Genomic DNA, 27810 nt, shown 5'->3' with positions numbered 1-27810 from the left:
AGCGGCTGCACTGGGCTGCAGGAGGGCTGATGACGACACAGCTGTTCCACGATTGGCCGGATTCACCGCATGACAACGATCACGTGTGTTTCGTGTTTATTCGAACACCTTTAGTTCCTCTAATGCTCTCAAATCAGTTTATTATAACAGTGAACACTCTTTTCATGTCGTTGTCATGTTATATTGTGTCATGTTTATCAAATTAAAACTGCTTAAAAAACGTAGACTCCACTTCATTGATAGTTGCTTATGTTGAACTTTATTCTTGTTCAAACAGACGCTGTATGAAGCAGTACATAAAGTATTGAATGAACATGTCTCATGAAATGAAACATCTGTGTATTATTTGGCAAATATTGCATTTATTTCACTGCAGCTGTGGTAAAGTATGCAAACACCACGTGAGCGGTCACTACGGGAACCAGAAAGTGTCCGACTTCACGTCTCCGTTTGCAGCTCCTCCCCGCCTGCACGCGGCTACTCTCGCCGATCGGTTACATCCAGCCGCAGCCGATGTCGAACACACCTTATGACTCTGCTACTGGCTTTAGGAAAATCTCGAGGCAGCCACCATAGAGAGCCACTGGCGATTGGCGAATTAGACTTCCGGGTTTGACGTCATTCCTGCACTACGTAATAATGCGTCACAAAACCACGTGAGCACGCGTTCTCTTCCTTGCACAACAAAGATGGCTGCGCCTTGTAGGAAACTGATGAGGTCGACTTTGCAAGGTAGATAAACAGGTTTACAAATAGTTACAATTTCTGAATCATTATGCGTACGAATGCATTAGCTGTACATTATTGTTTTACTAATAAAGAACAGTTTTAACAACTAATTTAAATTAAAGGTGTATTTGAAACTTACCTTGATAGCTTGACATTCATGCAGCAATAATCTTCTATCCACTGAATGAATGCAAATAACAGGTTAAGCTAAATACTTTATATTTTTACGTTTTATATAGTCTATGGCTAAATATTTCTAACTAGACCTCTGAGAAGACAAACTATTGTGAGTTTATATATCTCACAATTTCTACTAGAAAAAACAAATCTGAATCACAAGTTATAAACTTAGAATTGCAAGAGATAAAGTCTGAATTACGAGATGCAAACTGGCAATTGCAAACAATTTCTGATTTTTCCCCTCTCTGAATTTCGAGATATAAACTCACAATTGCATGGAAATAGTCAGAATGACTTACTGTGGTAGGAAGTAGCTTCCATAGCTAACCCATAGTTCAACTGCACCCACTTAACCCTAACCCTTATTACACTAACCACCACACCTACTAACCTGATCAGATGCGTCCTCTGCATACAAATAACTCTTCTTTCTAAGTGGCACTACATTCCGGGTTTTTTATTTTTTGTTACACGCTGGAGTTCACAAAATACATGTGCTGTAGTAGATCAGTATGTAAGAAAGCACCTGCCTAGAAAATAAATGTAGGCTCAATAAAATTATTTATTAAAGGGATAGTTTAAAATTCTGTCATTAATTACTCGCCCTTATGTCGTTTCAACCCTTAGGAACACAAATTAAGATCTTTTTGATGAAATCTGAGCAATTTCTGTCCCTCCATTGACAGCTACACAACTACCACTTTAACACTTGAGAAAGTTCATAAAGAGATCGTAAAACTAATCCATATGAATTGAGCAGTTTAGTCCAAATTGAATTTAGGCCTTTATTCACATATAAACATTCATTAACTCACACATATGTTGTGTGAAACGGAAGCTCAAGCATGTTCGCTTGACGTGCGAGAACCACTGAGGTTTATTCTCTCGTGTTACACAGCACGTTTGAGCTTCAGCAAGAACCAAGGAATTTCATTCTCGTGTTACACAGCACGTTTGAGCTTCTGCAAGAACCAATGAGGTTCATTCTCGTGTTACACAGCATGTTTGAGCTTCTGCAAGAACCAATGAGGTTCATTCTCGTGTGTTACACAGCACGTTTGAGCTTCTGCAAGAACCAAGGAATTTCATTCTCGTGATACGCAGCATGTTTGAGCTTCAGCAAGAACCAATGAGTTTCATTCTTGTGTGTTTCACAGCACGTTTGAGCTTCTGCAAGAACCAATGAGTTTCATTCTTGTGTGTTACACCGCACGTTTGAGCTTCTGCAAGAACCAATGAGTTTCATTCTCATGATACGCAGCACGTTTGAGCTTCAGCAAGAACCAATGAGTTTCATTCTCGTGTTACGCAGCATGTTTGAGCTTCAGCAAGAACCAATGAGTTTCATTCTTGTGTGTTTCACAGCACGTTTGAGCTTCTGCAAGAACCAATGAGTTTCATTCTCATGATACGCAGCACGTTTGAGCTTCAGCAAGAACCAATGAGTTTCATTCTCGTGATACGCAGCACGTTTGAGCTTCAGCAAGAACCAATGAGGTTCATTCTCGTGTTACGCAGCATGTTTGAGCTTCAGCAAGAACCAATGAGTTTCATTCTTGTGTGTTACACCGCACGTTTGAGCTCCTGCAAGAACCAATGAGTTTCATTCTCATGTTACGCTGCACGTTTGAGCTTCAGGAAGAACCAATGAAGTTTGTTCTCGTGCAGCAAGCAGGTTCATTGAGCTTCTGGTTGTGTTGACTGATCAATGTTTATATGTGAATAAAAGACTAAATTAAATCTGTTCATCATATAAAGCGATTGTCTCTTTAGAAAATTTTGACTAAACCACTCAATTCACTTGGATTAGTTTTATGATCTCTTTAACTTTGTGAAGCGTCAAAGTGTAAGTTGCATAGCTGTCTATGGAGGGACATAAAGCTCTCAGATTTCATCAAAAAGATCCTCATTTGTGTTCCAAAGATGAACGAAAGTCTTAAGGTTCGGAACGACATGAGGGTGAGTAATTAATGATAGAATTAAACATTTTGGGTGAACTATACCTTTTTTTAGCAACTTATATAAATTTGTTTTTCAGGTTTGTATCAGTTATCAAATCGGACATTGTGGATAGGATCACACTTTGAGCAGATAGTTGCCTGTCCCAGACTGCAGGAGAATGTTTTGCACAGCAGATTTCTACACTGTGGACATTATGCCTTACAAACCATCACCAAGATGGAATCTCCAAAAGTTATGAACACACAGAAAGGAGCTGAACCTGAAAATAAGACCAACCAACAAAAGAAAGAAGAGGAGGAAGATGAGGAAGATGAAGATAACAGCCCTGAGTACATCCCCAAAAGGAAGGCCAAAAATCCAATGATGAAGATTGGATACGCATGGTAAGTGCAGCTTAAATCGCATGTTTGAATTCTTTTAAATCAGTACTGAAAATCTATAAATTGAGTTGCTACTGACACTGAAGTGTTTCTCATAGGATGATTGGCTTGCCTACTGGAATCATCGGCTTTATTCTGGCAAAGAGACAGGTGGACAAGAACCGACTGAAGCAGCTGAAAATCAGACAGAGAATGAAGAGATCTAATGAGGGAGATTACGAGAGTAACCGATATAAACCAGCCCCCAGGATGCAGTGAAAGCTCTACTTCTGTCAAATGACTCCATTGTACTAAAGAATGGCTTCATTGAGCACTTATCGGGTTGCCATGGAGACAGTGAAGTGAACCATGCAGAATATAACAAAGACATTGTAGAAAGCAAGCATTTATTAGGGTGGACCTTTGGATCTTATAAATGAGAAGCTGATGAAGACTTTGCATTTAGGTTTGCAAAAATAAGGATGAATTTCAGTTTGAAATCTTTCACACATTTTGATGTAGTTGCCGTCATTACCATGCTTGTTCATAAATACACAGAATACAACCAATATTATCTATTAAAACAAATCTATGAAATAAATGAATAATACTTGTTCCTTTTTATCATGCCTATCCTAACGATAACAACTACATATCATACTTTAGCTACATTTTTGTCTGAGAACATAGTAACAGAAAATACACGTTTACATTGTTTATATCATTCTATGACAAATTTATTTTTATTTAGAAGTAACACTTTTTATAACAAATTATTTACAGTATATCTTTGGCGCTAAACAAAAATGGAAAGGCACCACTGTACATCACGATCTGTGACATTTAAGTATAGTATCAAATTCAAAGACATTTTCCAAAGCTAAAGCAAAAAAAATTTGTAGATATATATTTATATTCTATATAAAATGTATGTGCAATAAATACTCAATTCATAAACTGAAATACAGTTAGATTGTATGTACACAGCAGAAAACCCATACCCTTGTCCAAAATGTACCACACCCAGTAACGTCAATAGTAAATCAAAGTCTATACAGAAGAAATTTGCCTAATACAGACCCATTTCTAAAAGTGAGCATCCATTACCATGACATGGACCTCAGAACACAGGAATGGCTATGTAATATAACTAATATTCTATCTGAATGTATGCATATGGTTAGTTAATCATAGAAATAATTAGTCATGGAAATTATACTCATCCCTTTGTTTGATCAGAATAATGCTAGATATATTTTACAAGTTCAGTATTATTTGAGTATATATTGGTTTGTAATCGACTGAGAAGACACTGCATAGTGCATAAAGAGTAAAGCTATTATGAAAGTAAAAGCTCCATCCGTCAGCATGAAGCTTCTATCTCTCCGCAAATCCGATAATTTGCAGGAGGAAAATGAAGATCTGGACAATGTCCACATAAAGGGAGAGAGCAGCAAACACATACTCCTCGGGGCTGATGGAGAGCTTCCTGTTCCCGATGAGCAGCTGGGTATGATAGGCCAGAAACTAATATTTAAAAAACAGACAAACGCAAAGAAATTATTTTTAGGATGGAAAGAGTGAACAATGTTCCCATGGACAACCAAAGTCTTCCAAAAAAGGTGAAACTGAATTTGTGAATAGACATACCAGAGTGAATGCAATGGCTCCTATAGCTGCATAGAGCATGTGAAGCCATGGGACCTGAAAAACAAAGAAAGAAAATAAGTTAAATGTACAAATTACAATTTTTGTGCAAATACAAGACGCGAAGTCATGCTTACGTATTTGAATGACAGCACGATAACCGTAATGATGCCAGTCACAAACACCACGATTCCGAGTATGGTGAAAAAGCCTGCACATTTAGTGAAATCCACCTATAGAAGAATAGAAAAGCATGTTAACACACACTTTGACAATGCCTAGATGTAAAATCATATTAAATATGAACCCCACCTTAGTCTGAAAGCAGAAGACTGTTACCGCAACGCACACGACAACAGTGATGCCCAGGGCCAGGAACACTGCCTTAGTACTGTAATAACTGCAAACACAAATTGGTATCACTTTATTTTAGTAATGTTTCACATGTACATACTCATGTAATTATTCACAAATGAAGCTAACACACTGGCAGAACCCAACACACTGGCAGAACCCAGTGTCCTGTTAGAAATAAACCCTTTTAATCTAATATATTCAATATATAACCATTGAAACACTCTGTCGACAGTCCTCATGTCATAGTCATGCTATTTTACCATTTTCCCCATCCACTGTATCTCATCTTGTGTGAGACATGCCTCACCTTGCAATATTTCCAGTCATGAACGATAAGGCCAGTGTCTAAAACAAAACAAAATATGCAATGTTATTCAAAGACTTTATGTAACGTCCTTAAAGGGATAGTCCACCTTAGATCACTTGCTCATCCTCAAGTTGTTCCAAACCTGTAAGAGTTTCTTTCTTCTGTTGAACACAAAAGACCAGACAGTTGACGGTAGCCATTGACTTCCATAGTATTTTTTTCTTACTATGAAAGTCAGTGGCTACCGTCAACTGTTTGATTACCAACATTCTTTAAAATATCTTCTTTTGTGTTCAGAATTTTGATTTGTGGGTGAACTATCCCTTTAATACTATCTCTACACCATTACATGAAAAAACGATATTGGCCATTACAGATTTGGCCACATTTCCACTTAATTCATTCAAAGTGAATTTCCCAACTCACAAAAATGGCCAACAGGATCAGGTTCCATGGGAAACGCCTCCTAAAAAGTGACAGAGCAAATGCTAAATCCATTGGTTTACATGACAACTTATGTTTGTAGTGGCTTTTTTATGAGGGCTTTAGTTTTTGATTAAATCAGTTTTTTGTTTATACTGTGGTATGATTTTTGTGTCCTCGTTGTGTCACTAAACTGAGCAGTAGCTGCTATGAGGTTGATTCAGAAAAGGAGCAATCATCTCACCTGGGTCCCTGACAGCAAACCAGTACGATGTGTGTGACGAAATAGATGGCACTGGAAAAAATATTGTTCAACATTTGCATTTAATGTTTTAAATGTAAAGTATTTGACAATGTGAGCAAACAAATGTCTAAGTTCTTACTATGAAACCCAGTAAATGGCTGGGTTTTTTCTCACATACACTCCTACGGGTTCCCTGTATGAACAAAAACACACATCTGAGTCTCATCACAAAGTCTACCTAAACAAGCAGTGATAACGTTTAACCTTGTTTTCTGTGAACACAAAGCACATGAAGTAACCATACCAAGAACAGAGACTCACACAAATGTGAAAATAGCCACGACGGCAGCTGTGACAAGAAGCTGAGCAGAAAGGATCAGGTAAACCTGCAAAACACAATGGAAACATTATTATCCATTATAATATTCACAAACAATTTTAATTAAAGAGGACCTATTATGTAGCCTGGGAAAACCCAGACAACTTCCGCAAATTTAGATTTGCTCTGCAAGTAGTCTGGCAAAGAGCTCATTCAAGCCAATTTCTAATCAGTCGAAATTGCGGCACCAATCAGAAACGTTGGGGCGGGCTTTACACGATGACGAGCGCTCTGATTGGTTTTAGGTTAGGCATGTGCCGGTATAAAATTTTCATGCTGCGATTAATTGATTGAGCTTGAATCACGGTATACGGTATTATCACAATATTTTAATTGCTCAAGAGAAACGGATGGATGGTTTTCATTATAATAAGAATTATGACACAAGTAAAAATATAATACAAATGTAATATAGTGCACATATTTAGCAAAATACTCCTCTATAGCTATTTTTTTTTTCTAGTCAACAAACATGCTGGTCATTAAATGGCTTTCCTGAGGTAAATGTAACGTTCTGTGACATAATTGTTCACCTGCAGCTTTATTGACCTCTTTCCGTGGTTGAAAAACACTGATTGATCGATATTATGTATGAGGCATAAAAACCTTTCGGTAAGTTGTACTGTATCTTTAAATAAAAAGTAACAGATGATCGGTTTACTTGAACTGAGGCGCTACAGCGATCGGTCACGTCACATTTACAAGCACCAAAACGGTATTTATTGTCTGAATTTCGTAATAAAATGGACAGAACCTGAGAGCTGAGAATTATTTTCATATCATAAGTAACCTGCTCTGTCTAGTCTGTCGGTGTCAGTGTCCTCTTTGCTCCGCGATTTTTCTCTGCGTGAGAAAATGGATGTGTGGCGCGAGAGCGTGTGAAAAGTGTCGATTGCCTGAGTCTCACACTGAATGCGTAGAGTTGACAGCCCTGCTTTTAGAAGGGGGATAAATCGTCGGCAGCGTTCCTCCTTCCGCCATGCTTCTTCTCATTGTGAGGATTCATTACACTAGAGTGCGCACTGCGCCGCATGCACACAGTGCTTCTTCATGTGGGGATTGTTTACATCAGAGTGCGCACGTGTTTCGCGCAGCATATACGCAGTGTTTCTTTAAGCGGTTGATGGAAAATAAGCTAATGCGCGTTCTATAAATATAAATTCTGATCTATTATTTTTCACGGTATTTTGAAGTGTCCGCGATAACAATATCGTGCTTATTCATTACCGCGATTTATCGCATTACCGAATACCGGCACATGTCTATTTTAGGTCTATCCAATTGCACCCAGAGGCATTTGAGCGACGTCCGTTCAACTTTTAAATGCATTATTATATTTCAAATTGCAAACACATGAGGACAGTCGCCATGAAAGACCCACTGGCAGATGAACGTGCTACTACATTTCTCTCCGAAACGGTAGGAAATTTAAATTAGATTTTATAGAGGCTTTACACGATCCCAGAGGCATTTGAGCGACGTCCGTTGGTGACGCCCCTTTGGAAATGAGTTATTAATGAAGCTTTGCCAGACCATAACTCAGTTACTACTCAGAATGGTCTGGTTTTAACCAGGCTACCTATTATGCCTTTTTACATGGTCAACTTTCATGTTTCTATTTGAGCATGAAAAAGGTCTGCAAAGTTACAAATCCCACTCCAAAGGTAGCTATTCTCTATATTAGTAAACTCAGTTTTTTATGAACTCCCTGAAACGTTTCGATTGTAGTCTTGAGTTTTCTTTCGGGAACGAACAATATTCCTAATTTAAATAACTGACGCCCAAGGCATAAGCATGCGTGTTATGGCCATGTCCAAGAGATGCTGTTTTTCCTCCCAAATCTATCGAATTAATAAAGAAAAACTGACACCATTGTTAGAAGCTGAGAAGATGAAACGTGTGATTATGGTAAAGGGAGTGACATTTCCGAAATGAGTTCAAAGTGGTTGACCAAGTGGCAAACACATTGATCCCGCTGACCAAGAAGGAGGGGCTTCATAGAGAGAGGAACTAAACAGAGCATTGCTGACAGACTTGGAAGAGAGGTGCTGCTACAATGCTAAATATGTGAAAAATAAGGTGTTTTTGAACATTCAAGCATGAAAACCTATTCTAGTAGACCCCAAATACTATATCAAGAAATCTTAAATAACAACATTCTCATAAAACTATTTTGCTTTGAAGATGATGCTAATTATAGAAAAATGGTTCCTTACTTTCCGTATAAAACTGTGACGAACACTGGTACTCTCGAATCCATCTGTGGTGGTAAATCCTTCATTGTCACCTGTAAAAAAAGATAAGCAAATAAATAAGTAAAACAAGAGTTGGCCATTATATTCCAAAAATCCAAATTTCCATGAATATTGAACACATTTGAAATGTGGAAGACATTTTCATGAAATGGGGAGGCAAAATTCTCATGTGATGCATGTATGTCCACTGTGTTAGTGGACAAATTAAATAAACTAATGAGAGTGTGAAAACTCTGTTAGGATTATTTGTGCCAATAGTTAAAGAAATGCCCAACTATGTAAGGGATAATGTGCAGTCAAATAAATACTGGCGAGGACTTGATAAGGTAAAACCAGCTAATATTATTGCAAAAGTTATGACCACATAAATAAATAAATGGACATTTAAATGATTTTATTAAATTGCAAGAAAGAGATCAGATATACAAGACATGAAAATTCCAAATATAGGAAATCGGTTGCCAGGGACAACAGTATAATTGTATAGTATGGTATCGCACAGCTGCGACTAACCAATGAGAATCAAGAATTCCAGGGAGCCATAATTAAACACTATATTACTGGCCCAACAACACTAATCTGGTTAGAGCTAGAATACAGGGAACACGTCATGAAAAATGATGACTTCAGTGTAAATTCAATTCAATGCCCGGTATATGATCTGCTAAAATTAAATTTGAGTAATGAACCACATCCTAAACCAATTGAACTGTGCTACATAGTAAGCTGGCCAGGACATGTTTCAGGAGCATGACCACAGTGATAGTAAAAGCCTATGAAAGTGAAGATTTACTACAGTAGATACAAGAAATAATACAACTTGCCTATACCAGGAGGAATGACAGGGATGACTGGTAGACTTGGTGGCGGGTATCCCGCAGGCTGTCCTCGGTATGGATCATTGGGGTGTGGGGGCTGACCTCCGTATGGATCATTGGGCTGTGGGTAAGGCGGTTGTCCCCCGTACGCATTGAAGCCATATGGAGGGGCAGAAGCGGGGTAACCTCCCCCAGGCTGAGGGTTTGAGAGCAGCCGGGAATCATCGTAACCCGGAGGGAAATCTGACCTTGACATGCTGCTTTAACTTCTGTTGGGTACATAAGATACCATTTGTGAAAATAAAGTGCAGATGCAACCAAAGTTAAAATCAGATTTGCACCAAAACAAAAATAGGAATTTATTTATTTTTTGTTCTGTCTTTACGAGTACTCAAATGATCAAGTGTTACCCATTTTAACCAAGAAAACTTGTTTGCAGCCTTTTCCAAAAATTCTCCCATCCAGTCCTAAAATATATTAAAATAACTCTAAATCTATGATAAAGTGATAAAGGTGTTAAACATGTAAAACAGCCCATATATATTTAATGATATTTCTGTTATAATGTTATTTGGTCTCCCTACACAATTTATCTTCGGAAAACATGTTTTTGTCTTCTTAAATGTAATATTTGTTTTTATTTTGTTTATGCTGCTGTAACGTCTAAATTTCCCCCTTGGGGACAAATAAAGTTATCTAAACACCTTAAAGGGGTGGTTGATTATGATTTCACTTTTCTAACTTAAGTAAGTGTGTAATGTTGCTGTTTGAGCATAAACAACATCTGCAATGTTCCAAGTAAAGGAAGATATTTGCCTTTAAAGAAATAGTTTTTTCAAGGACTACAACAAACGGCTGGTAGGGACTACACGACATTCCTCCCAGGTAAGTGACATCACTAACCCTAAAATTTACATAAACCCCACCCCCGGGAACACACAGTCCATGTTGAGTAGAGTTAGAGTTGTTGCAGTGAGTCTGCTCAAGCTGTCGCATCCTCTTTTTACAAGCTACATAACACAAATGCAGTAGCATGTCACTCTGTAGTCATCTTACAACAGTTCCCAACTTGAAACATTTCAAAATGTACCTGAATTGCTTTGCATTTTGTGACTTTAAGTCAATTAAAATACTTTTTTTCCAGTTATATATTTAGTCATTGAAGATTTCTTAAAAATAGTGTTAAAATATAATCTCGTGCTCAAATGTTTAACAATTGTTTGTGAATCATAATAATATTATATAGTTATATTATTAATGTCAGTGGTTTTAAAGCAATTTAAAAACACATAAAGCACCTTTATGAAAAACATCAATAGAAATTATATAGACTTTATTATATAGACCTAATTGTTTAATATTAATAAGTGATATTAAGATCAACAGCCCTTTTTTTGTAATACTTTTTTTTTTTTTTACCTTTCCTAATCATGAAATTTGTGCAGTGGTTTTACTGGTTCCCAATTGTTCTACAATTAAGTTATTGTTCTACAATTAAATTATTGAAGAGAGAAAGCAGGGAAAATAATTAATAAAGCTTTGCAGGTGTGAGAAGTTCAGCGAGTTTCATTTTTGAAAACAATTCAGACATAAATGTAAAGTGACTAGTAGAACATTTCTGAGAGAGCACTAAATTTAGAATATCCTTCCTGCTTCGAGTTAAACGTCTTTTCCCATCAAGACTTCTGTGGTCAAGATAGCAATGTGGCCGTGTAAGTTTTGAGAGATCCAGATGCACAACACTGATAAGTGGACATAAATTCACTCTGCAAATCTGCCTACACCCAGTGCAAGTCCACACCCAGTGTTTTGAAAGGTTTCTTTCCATTTTAATCCCTACAATGGCATGCATAAAAGACATGAACTGAAGAGTTTTTGGAAATAAATGATCTGGGAGTACAACCTCCTTGTTATTCAATTAGTTTATGCAACCGCCATTATTATGTAGGCCTGTATGTAGTTATTATCTGTTGGTTGTAGGCCTGTCACGATCATACATTTTGTGCTGATGATAAATGATCACACTAATACAGTAGGCTCCACAAATATTGGCACCCTTGTTAAATATGAGCGAAACTGACTGTGAACATTTGTTTCTTTCATTCAAAATATTCACAAAAATCGAACCTGTAATTAAAGTCAAAGAGTTGAAAGGAAAATAATTATTATCATAAAATAATTTTTTTATTTATTTATTTTTCTGAAATATAGCCTATGAATCACCACTTCATTTAATACTTTGTGCAACCTCCCTTTGCCAAAATAACAGCTTTGGATCTTCTCAAATAATGCGTAATAATAAAAATATTCACAAAAATCTAACATTTACTTGAAGTTAATTTACACAACATATAAATGTGGAATAAATTAAATAAATGTTTTTCTCCAAAATATGTGTGCCACAATTATTGGCACCCCTACAAATTCTAATGAGTAAAAATCTAACTGAAATATATTCCATATGGTATAAGTTCACATTATTTTCAGGATGACTTAGCCTAAGTGACAAGTCATGACTTCCTGTTTCACTGGGCTATAAATATATGAAGTGAAACACAGGTCAAATTCTAATAGTCATCCATCACTGTGGGAAAGACCTGAGGATACAGTAATGATGTGTGACAAAAGTTGTTGAGCTGCACAAATCATGAAATAGCCATAAGATAATGTAGTTTAATTGTTGGAATACTAATTTCCAATATCCGGACAATAATGAAGACGTTTAAATCAACTGGAGAAGGTAACAATCCACCTGGAAGAGGACATGTGTCTATATTGGCCCCACACGCACTGAGGAGGATGGATTGAGTCCCCAAACAAACTGTAAGGACCAAAGTTGGAGAATTGCAGATGCTAGTTGGGTCTTGGGGTCAGAAAGTCTCCAAAACTATGATCAGACCTCACCACTTGTATGGGAAGGTTGCAATTAAAAAGCATTTGGTGACCTCAAACAGCAATCTCATGCAACTACAGTTTGTCAGGTGTTAAAACTTTTTTTGGAAAAACACCAGAGATGGGTTTGGCATGGACAGAAACATAGCCATGTAGAAAAGTACCTCATCCCCACTGTGAAGCATATGGTGGTGGAACTAATGCTGTGGAGCTCATTTTCTTCTAAGACCCTGGACAACTTTTTAGGATACATGGTATCATAAACTCCATCAAGTACCAGCAGAAATTCTTTCTTTCAGCATGAAAATGATCCAAATGAGTCCACGAGCATCGGCCTATGAATCTGAAGGATCTGGAGAAAATCTGTATGGAGGAATGGTCTCAGATCTGTTGCCATATGTTCATCAACCCTATTAATTCAGAGCAGTTATCTTGGCAAAGTGAGTTTGTTAATTGTAGAACATAAAAAAATTTAAAAAAACTTTTCTTCAACTATTTGACTAATTAAATGTTAGATTTTTGTGAATATTCTGAATGAAAGACTTAGAGGAGAAATTGCAAACACTAATTTTCACAGTCAGTTTTGCTCATATTTACCAAGGGTGCCAATATTTGTGGAGCCCACTGTTATTGCGATTAACGGTTTAATTCGGTTTTGTTCATGTTCCTTACAGTGTAAGCCTAATATGTTATTTGGTGGCTAATACTAAATATTTAAACTGGAACTCCAACCACCCTTGAAATTCACTCCCTGGACTCAGACCCCCGCATTTCCAGCCTTGAATATATTATATAACATAACATAACATAACATAACATAACATAACATCACATCACATCACATCACATCACATCACATAACATCACATAACATCACATAACATCACATAATTTATATGAAGGAAGACCTTTTGACTATATGTATTTAGCCAACATTATTTTTCATATTATTTGGTAAATGTGATTAACATTCAAACTGCACAATTATTGTGGTTATCTCAAAAATATTACAAGAGAGAATAATCGAATGTCGAGCAGCCACGATCAGATGATTACTCAACAATCGTCACCCGCCTAGCTGGCTGCCACTTTCCCTCTCACAGTTGTGATCACAGCAAAAAAAGCATTAACCGCATTTCAAACAGTCTTCCTGGAAAGAAACAGCCGACAAGGCACAGCCCATGCAAGGACTTGCAGTAAGTGGTTTGAAAACAACTAGCATTTCTTCAGCAACTAAGTTTTCCTATGCTTAAGTTTAGGAAGTGAGATTTTGGAATTTTAATGTTACTTGTTTTTTATGTGTTAATGCAGTACTTTTGCACCAGGATCCACACTTCCTCTTATTAAACAGATGTAAAGCAGCTCACACAGAACCACACAGTGAGGTCAGCATGAACATGTGACACAGATCTGCTAAGGAAAATCTGATTCAAAGTCTAACCTGGGTAAATCGGTTCATCATTTACTGAAAGTATCCTGGGAAAAGGCGTTTCTACATTTCATGTCCAGGGAGTAACTGACAAATTCACAATCTTTAAAGAGCAAATAAACAAAGGAGTCATAGGAAGTTGCTAAAGGACCAAAATATTCCAGGATATGTGACAGAACTCTAAGAACAACATAAAACCATGTTTAATGTCACCTTTTTACTTTCAGACCATGCACATTGAAGGACTTTCTTGTGTATCTACCTCTATGGTATGCAGGCTATTTATAATGTTTACAAAAACATGGATGGTGCCGTGCAATTCAAGCCAGACTGGAAAAGAATGTCTTCATTCTTGTTTCAGCTCAACACTGCCAGCATGAGTCAAGCAAGCCCTCCACACACTGTTACACCATTATGTACTCTGCTAAGCAACCTTTTAGTGGAAAATAAACTACACTTTCCGTACCAGTCCACCCTGATGCATGAGATTTGCCAAAATGTTACGCAATCTGTCATGTTCAGCTAAATATTATGCAGAGATAAAGTTAAAACTTTTACTATATTTTTTTCTGACAAAATTGATCAGGCACAGTGGAATTTACTATTACTATATCTGCATTGAATAGAAAACATTATTAAAGGGATAGTTCACCCAAAAATAATAATTATGTCATCAATTACTCACACTCATGTTGTCTCATACCTGTAAAGAAAAAAAATAAGATCTTTTTGATGAAATTTGAGAGAACCAATGAGGTTTATTCTCGTGTGTTACACAGCATGTTTGAGCTTCCGCAAGAACCAATGAGGTTTGTTCTCGCACATCAAGCAGGTTCGGTTGAGCTTTTGTTTATGTTCGCTGATCAATGTTTATATGTGAACAGAAGCCTACATTTAATCAATTTATCATATAAAGCGATTGAGTCTCTTCTGAGAATTTGGACTAAACCGCTCAATTCATATGGATTAGTTTTACGATATGAACTTTTTGAAGCGCCAAAGTGGTTGTTGCCTAGACTGTCAATGGAGTGACAGAAATCGCACAGATATCATCAAAAATATCTTCATTTGTGTTACGAAGATGAACGAAAGTCTTACGGGTTTGGATGGAAGGACATAAGGGGGAGTGTGTTAATTATTGACAATTTTCCTTTTTGAGTTAACTAACCCTTTAATGCAATCAATCTGAAACAACAACAAAAACGGGCTGTTTGAATACCTAGTAAGCTGCCTACTTAGCGTTTTCCATCATAATTGCATTCAATGCCCATAAGTTGTTTAGCTAAATTACTAGCTTGGCAGCTCAGGTTTTGAAACAAGCTACAGACGGCAAGTTATCCCATTCCTAAGGGTATCCCATTCCTACAATAAAAGTTAACCTTTAAATACAAATACATAACTTAAACTGACTAGAAGTCAATTAAGTTATGAATACAGGCAAAGTCACGACTGAAAGATGTGATCGAGATCTTTTTGACGTCATCTTGAACATGTTCACATAGCTATCTTGCCCTCACTCACCCTTGCAAATACTTACCATGGTAACCGTAGTTTCCGCCTAAATAACAGCTGCTACATATATTTTACTACTGTAAAAGCTTAAAAAAAACACTTTTGAACAGTATTTTATGTTTTACAAGACCACGTGATGGTACAATATAGCAATAATATTCTTACCACGCGCTGTCTGAAATCCAGAAAACTTTATACGATCGATGTCGAAGCTTTGAGAAAGAAATATCAGACGATATAATCCTTCAGACTGAGTCTATTGAAATAAAACCCCGTGAGTTGACACCCTGATCCACCTTCTTCAGTGTCACTTCAACAAGCCAGCAGTCAGCCGATGACGTTCAGTTTAATAGTGCTCTGCTCATGATGCGTATACAAGCCAGCAGGTGGAGTCAAAAAGAGTCTGAAACATATTGCGTTTAACTAATCTACAAAATAGCCGTTGTACCAATACAATTATGCTTTGGCCCTGAAAATGAAAACGACACCTACATAATCTTGTCTCCCTGTTCTGCTTATGTAACGTTAACGCTTCTCCCAAAAAATAAAAACTCTGTCGAGGTGTGGTGAAGTTGACACACCCAACCTACACCATCCCAGATAGCAATGAGTCGGCGGCCCACCGTCGGCGCTCCGGCGGCAGTAGAAGCGGCAGAACGGCGACATCGCAAACACGTTGGACGGCGCACCGCCGGCGGCAGCCGCTTTTTAAAAGCGGCAGCCGCCTTCCTACCGCCTTCGTTCCGCGGCCGGCCCGCGGGCCAACCGCCGTCCCGCCGCCTTTATATTGAAGGCGGCCCTTCCGCGGCCCGCCGGAGGCAAGCGCTATTTTCGAGCGATCTGCCGCCGCTTATTCTGGCTATATATAATATTTAATATTTATAGCATGCAGTTTATCAAGAATAATGATTGCTCAAACCAGACAAATATCCATTTGGCATTTTTATTCCACATTTCAAAGTACATTAACTGTCATTTAAACAAGATGTGTCAGATCACTGAAACATAACAGAAAAATAAATAAATCAATATACTAACATGCAGGTTTCTTATTAAATTTTGGTAAAACAAAAAACAAAAACAAAAAACAGCCTTACAAGCAAATTACAACTCTTACAATAATTGTTCATATAAAGAGGACAGCTCTAGGGTGAAAAAAATTACCTGTAAACATTATGACAAGTAAAGAGAATACTTGATACAAAATAATGTGCAGGATACCAAATAAATCAAAGTATGACATCACATTTACAAGCCATTTCTAACAATAGGTTAAGTGGTAGTAATTTATAGTAAAGCTCTGGAGTAGAATAGACCATTATAGCTGCAATGCTGACCTGTGGCACAAGGACTTACAAGCATTATTTGAAAAAAGAAAAAAAAGAAAGTAATTTCCACAGTTAGTGAGTATAGTGTGACACTTCTGACTTCTTTAGGAGTCTTGATGTTACTGACTGCAAGATAAAGAAAGGATTCCAGTTGTCAGTGATTCTGGGGTGTCAGTAGTCAGCCTAAGTGGTCGGCTGTGGGTCCCTCTCAGCTGTGCGGTGCCTTTTTCTGCCTTCACGGTCAGATGCTCCTTTCAGGTAACGTGAAACGTTAACCTAGACCGCTTCATCAGTGGCATCCTGGGTTGCCAGGTTCTTCCGGATGGCTAATTTAGAAAATACAGATCTGTCATTTCATTTGAATTGCATGAGGCCATACACATCTACTTAAATATAATTAAAAAAATATCCAACTTACTTTGAACAATGGTCTAAAGCAGTGGTTCTCAATTCCAGTCCTCGTGACCCACTGCTCTGCACATTTTGTATGTCTCCCTTATTTAACAGACCTGAACCAGATCATCAGCTCATTAGGAGAGACTCCATGAACTGAACTGAGTGTGTCAGATAAGAGAGACATACAAAAAGTGCAGAGCAGTGGGTCACGAGGACTGGAATTGAGAACCACTGGTCTAAAGGAACATGTCTCTAAAACATGCTTTATCCCCTACACCAAGCTGAAAATCCAAAAAAGTGTTACAAATTACATTTCTCTGAAGCTTCTCATAAATAAATAAAAAATGTGAAAGGCTAAGGATTCAGACTGTAATATATGCAGTTTACAATCTTAAATTTTACTTTTTAGATTACTCTATGGCGTTATAATCAGCAAACTTACAAATTGTTCCTGGAGCTTTTTATCCTGCTTCAAACTGTTGTCAAGACACGGCAAATCTTCCTGGGTGTATAGGGGGAGTAACAGATCCCCTGACAGGGATAACTCCAACAGACACATCGCCAAACTCTGCAAGACGTCACAGCATAAGGGTCTGATCTGCACCTACAGGGTTTCCCAGAATAAAATAGTCAGTCCTGGTCCCTCAACTACTAAACTATAACATTTATATCTAGGTCTACTACATGTACAGGTAGCCCCAGTGGGAATTAAACCAACAACCACAGGTGCTGTTTGCAAGTTGTACCTGATTGCCCAGTGCAAGCAAACGTCTTCAACATTGTTTGTTGAACTTGCTTCACCTGCTCTTGAAGTAAGCCGCTGTCATCCGAAGCTACAAAATGAAAGGCATATGGTCATTTTGGACTTACATCACACACAAAAAAGTACAATTTAAGAAACAGTGCAAGTTCTCACCTGCTCGTGCATTGCTTTCCCTCAGGGCTTGGTTCTACATTTTAAAAATAAAACAAACAACTAAAGGCACTATTTGCAATACTGTTAAAACACTGGACATTAAGACATAGGGCTAGAATATACCTTCACAGCTGAAAACTTCATGCTTGACACGAGATGCCATTGGAGTACAAGGGCCAACAATAGAGCAATGACTTTCTCCCTCCTATTGATAATCATTGACATGTAAAAATATGTTTGAAGTTATTGCATACATTTAATGAATTGGACTTAAATGTAACACTTAGTTAAGCGCAACGTAGATACCTCCAGAGTTTTCACCCATATGCTGCCAGGGTAAATTTGCTGCCGGGGGTGTAAAGCTTAGTACTTGATGAGCTGGGGGAGCAAACATAACAGCTTTAATTTCAATGCAGAGTATTGCATATTCAGTAATGAAACAATAATTGAACTGTGCAAAGCTAATGGAATGTACAACACACCTCAACACCTTTCATCCAGAAACTGCTGCAGCGAATCCCATCAAGTGTCCTAGTGAAAAACAGATTATGATTAAAGGATTCATCATCTTAAAGTCAGCATGAAATCAAATGTTACAATTTGTATTTTTATATGTAATATTGTAGTGTTTATGTAAATGATTAATCTGTGCACTTCATTTTTTATTCATGTACCCTTATATTTAATCAAATACGTTACCCTTCCCTACCCCCTCGAAACGACTTCTCTTCCGGTCATGTGCAATGGCGTGAGGGCGTGGCAACTCCCCTCAAACCATTAGTCTGCTATGAGCAGAGATGGAGAGGAGGAGCGCTAGAGTAAAACCCTGCTCCTCTATTCAATATTCCCTTTCACTTGGAAATACGTCACAACACTGGAGAAAAGTCGTTTGTAACTTCCAGTTCATGCCAACTTTAAATAGAAGCAATAGTTTCCAAGACAAAAAAACTTCACAAATAACATCACTTACTTGTACTCAAACTCTTGGCGGATTCTGGATTACTGGGGAGAAACCTGGTTCTAAGAAAGAGGAAACAGAAATTTGATGATAATAATAATAATAATGAATGAAAGATTCCACTATCCACAATAAACAGACAAATAAATTACACAGATGAAATAAAGGAAAATCAAATGTACAAGTCAGACCCATTTACCTGCTCCCTTCATGAACTTAAAATGATGTTTCTCCCAGGTGCTGTGTGGAGGTGTGCAGCGGATGGCTAAATTGTTCCTTTGTCTTTTTTGCAGAGGTTAAACGGGGCAAATGGCACATGCCCTTCGCTGAGCCACTCTTGCGGAACAACTGCAAATGGCAGATCCTCCTTGTTGATAAACTGAACAATGTGAAGCATCTAAAATAGAAGACACATTAGCATAAAGTATACTTTTTGATAAAAAAAAATTCAGGCAAAATCAACAACATTAAAATGCTCACACCTTCGAAAAAGCAGTAATTTTCACAAGTGGATCAACAGAAAACCATGTTCAGACAAACAAAATCATATAAAAAACCTATATACATCGTTATTTTTGTAAGAAAACACCAAAAGTTAAACTAGTCTTTCTAGATGTAAAGTTTGGCTACCTACTGTAGCTAGATACATTTAACATACGTTAGAACATGCTTGAACTCAGTGTGTAAAAAAGGTGAAACAGCATGTGGTAGCGAACACTGTAATCTAGACTAGCAGCATAATCATGTTTAGTTAGAAAACAACACAAGTTATACTGATCAGTCTTTCTTGTCGTGAAGATTTTGCTAACGTTACCATTCCCACCGTAGTTCAGGAACTGTAACGTTAGTTAATTCGACTGACCAATACTATCTTAAACCACATGTACTCACACTTGTATAAACATACATAACAGTTAAACATACTTAGAAGAAGAAAAAAACTCAACGCCAGGAAGAAACTAAGTAACGTTAGCCTAGCTATGGCGGAAGCATGGCGGAAACTTTGCAAACAAGGCTAACTTACTTTAGCTTGACTAGTTAGGCAAGAACAGATTTTAAGAAGAAGAACTAAAAACAATGTCAAAAATGAACATATATATATTGCGTTAAACAAAAAGGAAAAATGTACTTACTTAAAAGATCGTATATTTCCTCTCTCCAAATACTGAAACCGTGTGACGAGACGAGTAAATCTGCTTCAGTTTTTTAGATGCTGCCCCTCTCGACCGGTGGAGGTACTTCTCTGTTTGTGCTTTAACACTTTCTTAAACATTTGTACAGGTCGCAAAACTCGCAATTGCAAACTGCAAAGTAATTCCTTATACATGTAAAAGGTAAAATAAATTAAAAATTGAGCTTGTAAAACAATGAAAGACATAACCACAATTTCCTGGAGTGACAGAGAGACAAAATATTTATAAATATTTCACTTTATCCTTCAGGTCAAAACAGGGATTTTCATGTTTCTCATAGACATTACCATGGTTGCAAATTAATAAAAAAAATATAAAGCAAACCCAAGATTTTGGCCAAGTTGCAGATGTCTTTCACTGTTCACTGATTTCAAGCATTGGTGAAAAATCTAACTTCATCTATTTATTCTGCTAAATTGTTCATACCATGAATGAAATATTTATTTTAAAAACTAATCAGAATCAGAAAGATATTTATTGCCAAGTAAGTTTTACAAAAGGAATTCTTTTTGGTCTATTGGTGCATCTCAAATTGTGCATAAATCAAAGAAATGTAAAGAATTGTCACCTTAAGTGAATAAAATAATTCTATATATTTTACATATTATCGCTTCAGAGTTTCAAAGTAATTTAAATGTAATTTCCTAAACCTTATCATGGAATCAGAGTCAAATCTGTTATAACCCCTAATGGCTTTGGAGCAACAACAAAAATGTATATAATTCACATAATAATTATAATCGCTTTAAATGTGAAAAGTAGTTAAGATGCTGTCAGTTTCACTCATGGCTGGTCGATTTCAAAGCGGCTTGCCGCCAGCCGGCCGCGGTTCATTTAGACGGCGGCAACCGCCAGAGAGAATGAAGTCGGCGGCCCGGCGGCTGTTCGCCGGCGGCATCTCGCAAGAAATGGGAGTGACGTATTCGGCGGCAAACGCTTCATCGCCGCCAGCGGGACGCACCTATAGCCGACAGCTTGGGGCCGGCGGCAAAAAGAAGCCGTGCCGATATTTTTTGCTATCTGGGATATTTGTATTCTTATAACAAGCTGTCATGTGTGTTCGTTCGGTCGCTTCCGTTGTCTTACACCAGGTGGTGCTAAATTGCAGTTCCTACTTTTCAGCAATTTCTCATTTTAAAGGGATAGTTCACCCAAAAATATAAATTCTGTCATCAATTTACTAACCCTTAAGTTTTTCTAAAGTAATTTATTTCATCTGCTGAACACAAAAGATATTTTGAAAAATATGAGTAACCAAAGTTGACTGGCCCCAATGATTTCCATAGTTAAAAAAAAAAAAAAAAAAAAAAAAAAACCTATGGAAGTCAATGGGGCCAGTCAACTGTTTGGTAAACGAATTTTTCAAAATGTCTTCTTTTGTGTTCAGCAGAAGAGGAAAATTCATACAGGTTTGGAACAACTTGAGATTAAGTAAATGATTACAGATATTTATTTTTTGGGTAAATAGTAAATACCTTATTAAGGTTAGCAATACAACAAAGTCGAATAGAGCGAATAGGGTCACAAAAATAAGCTAAGAGCTAGAGGTTTATTTTTTAGGTAGTATAATAACGTTAGGTAAAACAAGCTGTGTAAAACATGCATGCAGTGTGCAATAAATGCAAAATGATTTGTGCAAAAAACAGTCTATGAAATGTTATCACCCAATAATAGCTGGCAGACACAAATAATGCACCTTATAAAAAATGCATGAAGATATAGAAAAAATAAAATCCGAGTCAGAGTTACTTCTGGCCACTCGTAGTTTTAATTGCGTCATCGTCGACACGCCCTCTAGAATGGCGTTTCCGGACTGGCCAGTGTATTTACTTTGTATTGCTTCAATATGTGGAGGGTTTTACATCTGTCGTTTTCCTAAATGCGCCAGAAAAAGTGCATGGAAAAACAGTCTGATCGGTAAACTGATGGCTCGCACAGAGAAACCGCTGTTTTGGATAGCGTAAGTGGCTTATTTGGCCTGCTGCGGCAGTCTGTGTTATGTTTACACAGGCTAACGTTACTGTTTTTATCCACACTATCGTACATGATGTTTACCTAAACAGTTTTGTAAGTGATGTTGAAATATAAACGATTGACGTACGTAGACGTTCCCTTCAGTGAATATCAATGATTTGTCATTTTATCATGGTCAGAGTGATTAATGTAACTTACCTAACGTTAATGAAAATCTACTTAGTCAAATGTAAAACGTCAACACCATGGCTAGATCAATGAAATTATGCTTTCTTATCAAACAAACTAGGGTACTTCTAATGAAATTCAGTAGCCTAAACACTTAGAAACATTAATTTACGCCCCTAGTAAGTTAGATTATTTAGTTTTAACTTACAACATTTCTGCCCAAATATCATACTAACTAGTATAAGTATTAAAATGCCAGGGGGTGGGGGGGCAATTTCAAAGGGGAACCTGCATAAAACACTCATCTTTAAAAACACTTCCAGGTACTCTCTGTATACGCGGACCAAACTTGGGTACATATTTCATAAGAGGCAGATGAGGAAAGCACGGGAGCGGTACCCCACTGGCCACTCCAGAACTCAACCAACTATAATAAACGGTGAGAAGAAACACCTTTTCCATCATACACTCAACAGCTGATTACAATAATTAATGTCACACTATTATTTTCAACAGGCATCAAGATAATACCAGTACCCATCTTATCAGACAACTACAGCTATGTGGTTATTGACACAGCGTCCAATACGGCTGTTGTGGTTGATCCCGCCGACCCTCAGCCTGTTCAGGTTGGATTCAAAACAAGTTTCAGAAATAGTTTTCCGGATTATATATCTTACTGTGATGAAATTGCCAAACCCATGTGGTTTAGTGGAAATGACTCCCTCTTCCTCACTGGTTTACCAAAATTGTGGAAGATGGAATCATTTTCAGTTATTTTTATTGGAAATCTGTCATTGTAATGGACAGATTCCAGTTTTTCATTCTCACAAATGCAAATGTACAGTAATAATATCAAACTATTTTGGACCCTTCATATACAGGAAGAGATGCTTTCTGGGAATGTGTCATGTATAAAGTCACATGTCTGTCACTTATCTTTCACATGATATTAACCAGAGCCCTAGATTTGTTTTCTCATTTCTCATCTTATTTCATGGTCTGTCCTCACACCCACACAGGCATGTCTAGAGGAAGAGGGGGCGGCATTACAAGCTGTTCTGTGCACGCACAAGCACTGGTAAGACCAAGTTTGAAAATGCCAAAAATCTATACAGACTGAATGCTGCACAATGAATGTATTAGCAGCAACAATGCAGAATGACAGTCTATCAGTTAATAACTAGATACCCGAGTACCACTTTTACTGTATCACCTATCAATGTTGCGTTCAGGATTATTTATTTGTGTGAGAATTCAAGTATTGGTGATTTTATTTTTATTATGAAGATCATTTTAGCGTTGTAAGATCAAATTGCACAATCTCTAAGACACATGAGGCATCTAACAACCTTTAAAGGGTTAGTTCACCCAAACATTTTTTTACAAATAATATCGTTTCAAACCCAAAAGATGCTTCACAAATTACAAAAAGACAAGAAATCCATATAAATAGACGTCTAGATAAATCTAATTTAGGGTTTTTATTGACATAAACACATCAAATATGGTAAAGTGAGCATCTCTCTTCAGAAGACTTGGATACTTTAACTATGTGTTTTTTGAAGCTTGAAAATGTTGGTTGCATGGATTTTCAATGGTTGGACAAAAATGATGTAAGAATATAAAAAAATATCTTAATTTCTGTTCTGAAGATAAATGAAAGTCTTATGGGCTTAGAATGGTATGAGGGTGAGAAAATGATATAATTTTAATTTCTGGGTGAACTTAACCACATCAAGATTGAATAGCTAAACACAAACATTAAATCAAAGTATTTATATACATTTTTCCACAACCAGGGACCACAGTGGAGGAAACAGGGCTCTAAAGAGGCGCTACAGTTCCTGTCGAGTGTATGGGAATGCTATGGACAACATTCCAGGCCTCACACAGTCAGTACCTTTGAATATATAATAATTTCAGATGACGTTGGGTATTACTTGAGAGCATGAGACGGACCACTTAAATTGATATTTTGTGAATTTAGCCCCCTTTCAGACAAAGACACAATCGATTTTGGAACTCGGCTGCACTTCAGGGCCTTCTTTACACCTGGGCACACAGTGGGTCACATGATCTACCTGCTCGATGGCCGGGTGATCGGTGGCCCCAGCAGCTTGTTTTCAGGGGATCTGGTATTCCTCTCTGGATGTGGTGAGTGTGGCATTAAACATTGTTATCTCAGTGTGCTCTTAAAATGTCATTGTATCATTTTTGTTTTAAAATATTTGTAGTGTTATTGTTCCCTGCCTTCAATGTTTGACATTTAGTGTACAAATGCTTAAATTACGAATTACCCCATAACGATGCACAGCAAGGAATGTCAACTGCAAACAAGAATTCTTAAATCCAGCTAGGTCTATTTAAAGCTCTGACTCATTTCCAACCCTTGTAGGGAGAATGTTTGAAGGTAATGCCTCGACTATGTTGTCATCTCTGGATACTGTGGGATCGCTGAACGATGATACTCTGCTTTGGCCTGGTATGAAAACATAGTCTTTTTTTATAGTCTTTTCACACTTGAAGTTGTTAACCAGAGTCAATTTTGCCCTTAGGTTATTTTTTTTCATGTTTCAGACTGTTCATACTTTATCCTTGGATCATAATAAATACTGGATAGTCAGTTATTTTGGGTTTATTGGACAAGTACAGAACATAACCTGTTTGCGTGTCTCTTCATGACTCCAATTAAAGCTTTTGGTGGCAATTTTGAACATTTCCCTTAGGCACTGAAACTAAGCACAATGCATGAGAGTGTCTGCAACTATATCAATTGTATTAATTATTTATGTATTATTTATGGCATTCTTGCACCACATTTAGGCCTTTTTGCACTTGCAATAGTTAACCCTGGGTCATTCTAAACCCTGGGTAAATGGAATCCTGGGTTATTTTGCTTCATTTCACACTGCTCATAATTTACCCTGGGTTAATTAATCCTAAACATTGTACATTCCTAAACCCTGGGTAAACGTTCTTATTTGCATATTTGCAATGTCATTGATTGTACGAGCCCAGCACGCAACCTGTTTACATAAAGTCATAATACATAAATCATGATACATAATGTAGCATTGCGCATCCTTATATTATATTGTCGACTGTATTTTTTTTTTCTGAATGGGTTTTGCGGACTTTAGAGGCAAGAATTAAGCCGTGCTAACTCTACTCCGGAACAGGGTTTTATTACCCCGGGTAAAAAGCAGTGCTAACCCCGCTTCTAAATTACAAGTGTGAAACGTTGCTTTACCTGGGGTTTGTTGGAAATTTCAGAAGTGAAGACCAGGAGACATAGATGTATCTTCATTGAGAACACGAGCTGTTGGCAGCTGCAGTCATCAAGTCTATCTAAGGCAGTGTACATTGTAGTTAATTTAGATTTTAGGAGGCAGTGCTTAGAAAATGGAGACAAAGCATCTGGGTGACGACCCTAAACTAAGCATGCAAATGACGTTTCCAGGTATACAAACCCGCCCCATACTCTAGTGTTACCAATCCAATTATCATAACTATTCAAAGAATGGGACAAGAGCCATTAAAGACAAAAGGTGAGAGTCTCAGCAATCTGACTCACTTGTCTTACAACAAAGAGAACAGGACTGGCAGGAACCTCATGCTAAAATATTGATGCCATCATCTTTACCTTAAATCTAAAAACAATGTACTTCCCCCTTAATTTTTCATGTGATGTTATGTAAGGATGTAGGATCAGCAGATTTTAAACAGATTATTAAATTTGCAATCCCACAGGTTCAAAAGCGGGTTTAGAATGACGACAACCCGGGATTAAGTGTAGTGTGAAAAGCCCTATTTTGAATCATATACTGGATTTAACCCAGGGTTAATTGTAATGTGACAAGCCTGTTTGTAATTTTTTGTTTTTGTGCACAACTTAATTTTGGTTTTATGCTTTTGGAACCTCGTACTTGGATGTGATTCTAAGGAAAAGCTTCATGTTCATGTTAATAAAGTTGGTCTTTTTTTCTCAGGACATGAGTATGCTGAAGATAACCTTCTGTTTGCTGCTGAAGTGGAGCCTTGCAATGTTGTAAGGGAGCAGAAGCTGCAGTGGGTGCAGCAACAGAGAAGTCAGAGATTGTGTACAGTAAGGAGGACGAGAATTCTATTAAAAATCCTCTTATCAAATAAGGCCAAGATGTCCAAGACAGTCCAACATAATTGTTACATTTCGAGACATTAAATAATATTTAATAATCTAAATAATATTCCAACCAGCCAAGCTTGATTTAAAGGAATAGTTCATAGTTCAATAATTCTGTCATCTATTACTCACCCTTATATAATTTAGTCTTTCATTCACCTTCAGAACACAAATTAAGATATTTTTAATAAAATCTGAAAGATTTCATCATTTAGGCTTTTATCAAGCCATTGATCAGCGAATGTACATAGAGCACTCAAATTTGGTAAATTTAAGCTCAAACACATTTTAGGTATGGTTGAGCTATTTACCATATTTGATTTCTGTTTGCCGATCAATGTTTTTATGTGAATAAAAGCCTAGATTAAATCTGTTTGTCATGTAAAGCGATTGTTTCTCTTCACAAGACTTTGATTAAATAAATTGCACTTAATATGGATTTATCTCTTTATAAACATTTTAAACCATCAGAGTTTTGGGTGAACAGATTTTCAGTGACATAAAACTTGTCTTATGAGCGACATGAGAGTGGAAAATTAATAATATAATTAATTTTTGGGTGAACTAACCCTTTTAATGTAATTATCTCTACTCTTCATAGTGTCCATCCACTCTAGCAGAGGAGAAGCAATACAATCCTTTCTTGCGGAGCCACTCCCAGGATCTCCAGGGGGCTCTGGGCCTGCAGCAGAAGCAGGACGAGGACTGGACGTCGTATCGTGCCCGTGTTTTAGAGGAGCTGCGCAGACGGAAGGACATTTTTAAGGACCGATAAGGCTTTATCCACTTACATTTGGAGGTTGCAACCACTGAAACCATTCCAAGCTAAACATGTACTGCTCCCTACATATAAGTGAGCTGGATTAAAAGCATTAACTTAATGTGAATTTAAACAGTGACCTGAAAAGTGAAGGTTTTGTGCAGAGAGTGAAGTTGACTTGGGCATTATTTTGTATACAAAAATAAGTTTCTTTGAACTTTAAGTATTTGGTTGACTCTGAAAGGCATTGTTTGAACTGAAAAATATTTCAATTTTTCTTGATTTTCTTTTTCTTTACCCTTGACTGTGTTGGAGAGCTGTTCCCTTTTAAAATGATCAGCGTTTTGAATAACTATGGTACCACAAGCACTGATATTTATGAACGTGTTGTCATAATAAACCCTTGAATTACTAACTAATATGTCTGTATTAATTTCCATGTGTTGCACTGTGGAAATA

General features: G+C 37.2%; 3 protein-coding genes across 4 annotated transcripts; 2 read left to right on the top strand and 1 right to left on the bottom strand.

The window, feature by feature from the left end:
- The first annotated feature begins 614 nt into the window (after positions 1 to 614).
- LOC309474455 (uncharacterized protein) lies at positions 615 to 3831 on the top strand. The gene is made up of 3 exons (XM_082137059.1): positions 615 to 732; positions 2948 to 3254; positions 3350 to 3831. Exons 1-3 carry the CDS (start codon positions 690 to 692, stop codon positions 3507 to 3509), a joined length of 510 nt encoding a protein of 169 aa, XP_081993185.1. The 5' UTR covers positions 615 to 689; the 3' UTR covers positions 3510 to 3831.
- tmbim1a (transmembrane BAX inhibitor motif containing 1a) lies at positions 3621 to 16072 on the bottom strand. Its single transcript, XM_082136991.1, has 12 exons — positions 15659 to 16072; positions 9667 to 9929; positions 8804 to 8874; positions 6530 to 6594; positions 6348 to 6401; positions 6209 to 6259; positions 5968 to 6007; positions 5542 to 5579; positions 5190 to 5277; positions 5015 to 5110; positions 4881 to 4934; positions 3621 to 4757 (listed from the first exon to the last, which is right to left on the bottom strand). The coding sequence occupies exons 2-12, from the start codon at positions 9914 to 9916 to the stop codon at positions 4608 to 4610; spliced, it is 957 nt and encodes a 318-aa protein (XP_081993117.1). The 5' UTR covers positions 9917 to 9929; positions 15659 to 16072; the 3' UTR covers positions 3621 to 4607.
- On the top strand, positions 13513 to 27770 carry pnkd (PNKD metallo-beta-lactamase domain containing). 2 transcript variants are annotated; one of them, XM_082136963.1, is made up of 10 exons: positions 13513 to 13748; positions 13864 to 13937; positions 22750 to 22865; positions 22943 to 23055; positions 23449 to 23507; positions 24229 to 24321; positions 24417 to 24583; positions 24825 to 24911; positions 26419 to 26534; positions 27193 to 27770. In XM_082136963.1, the coding sequence occupies exons 3-10, from the start codon at positions 22802 to 22804 to the stop codon at positions 27364 to 27366; spliced, it is 873 nt and encodes a 290-aa protein (XP_081993089.1). In that variant the 5' UTR covers positions 13513 to 13748; positions 13864 to 13937; positions 22750 to 22801; the 3' UTR covers positions 27367 to 27770. The 2 variants fall into 2 exon arrangements, with proteins under 2 accessions (XP_081993089.1, XP_081993088.1); XM_082136962.1 differs by lacking the exons at positions 13513 to 13748; positions 13864 to 13937 and adding an exon at positions 22059 to 22244.
- Positions 27771 to 27810: the final 40 nt, after the last annotated feature.

This window comes from Leuciscus leuciscus (genome assembly GCF_965113295.1).
Source record: "Leuciscus leuciscus genome assembly, chromosome: 14".
In the NCBI taxonomy this organism is placed as follows: Eukaryota; Metazoa; Chordata; class Actinopteri; order Cypriniformes; family Leuciscidae; genus Leuciscus; species Leuciscus leuciscus.
The sequence above is the reverse complement of the archived record's forward strand: the minus strand, read 5'-3'. Positions and strand labels throughout refer to the sequence as shown.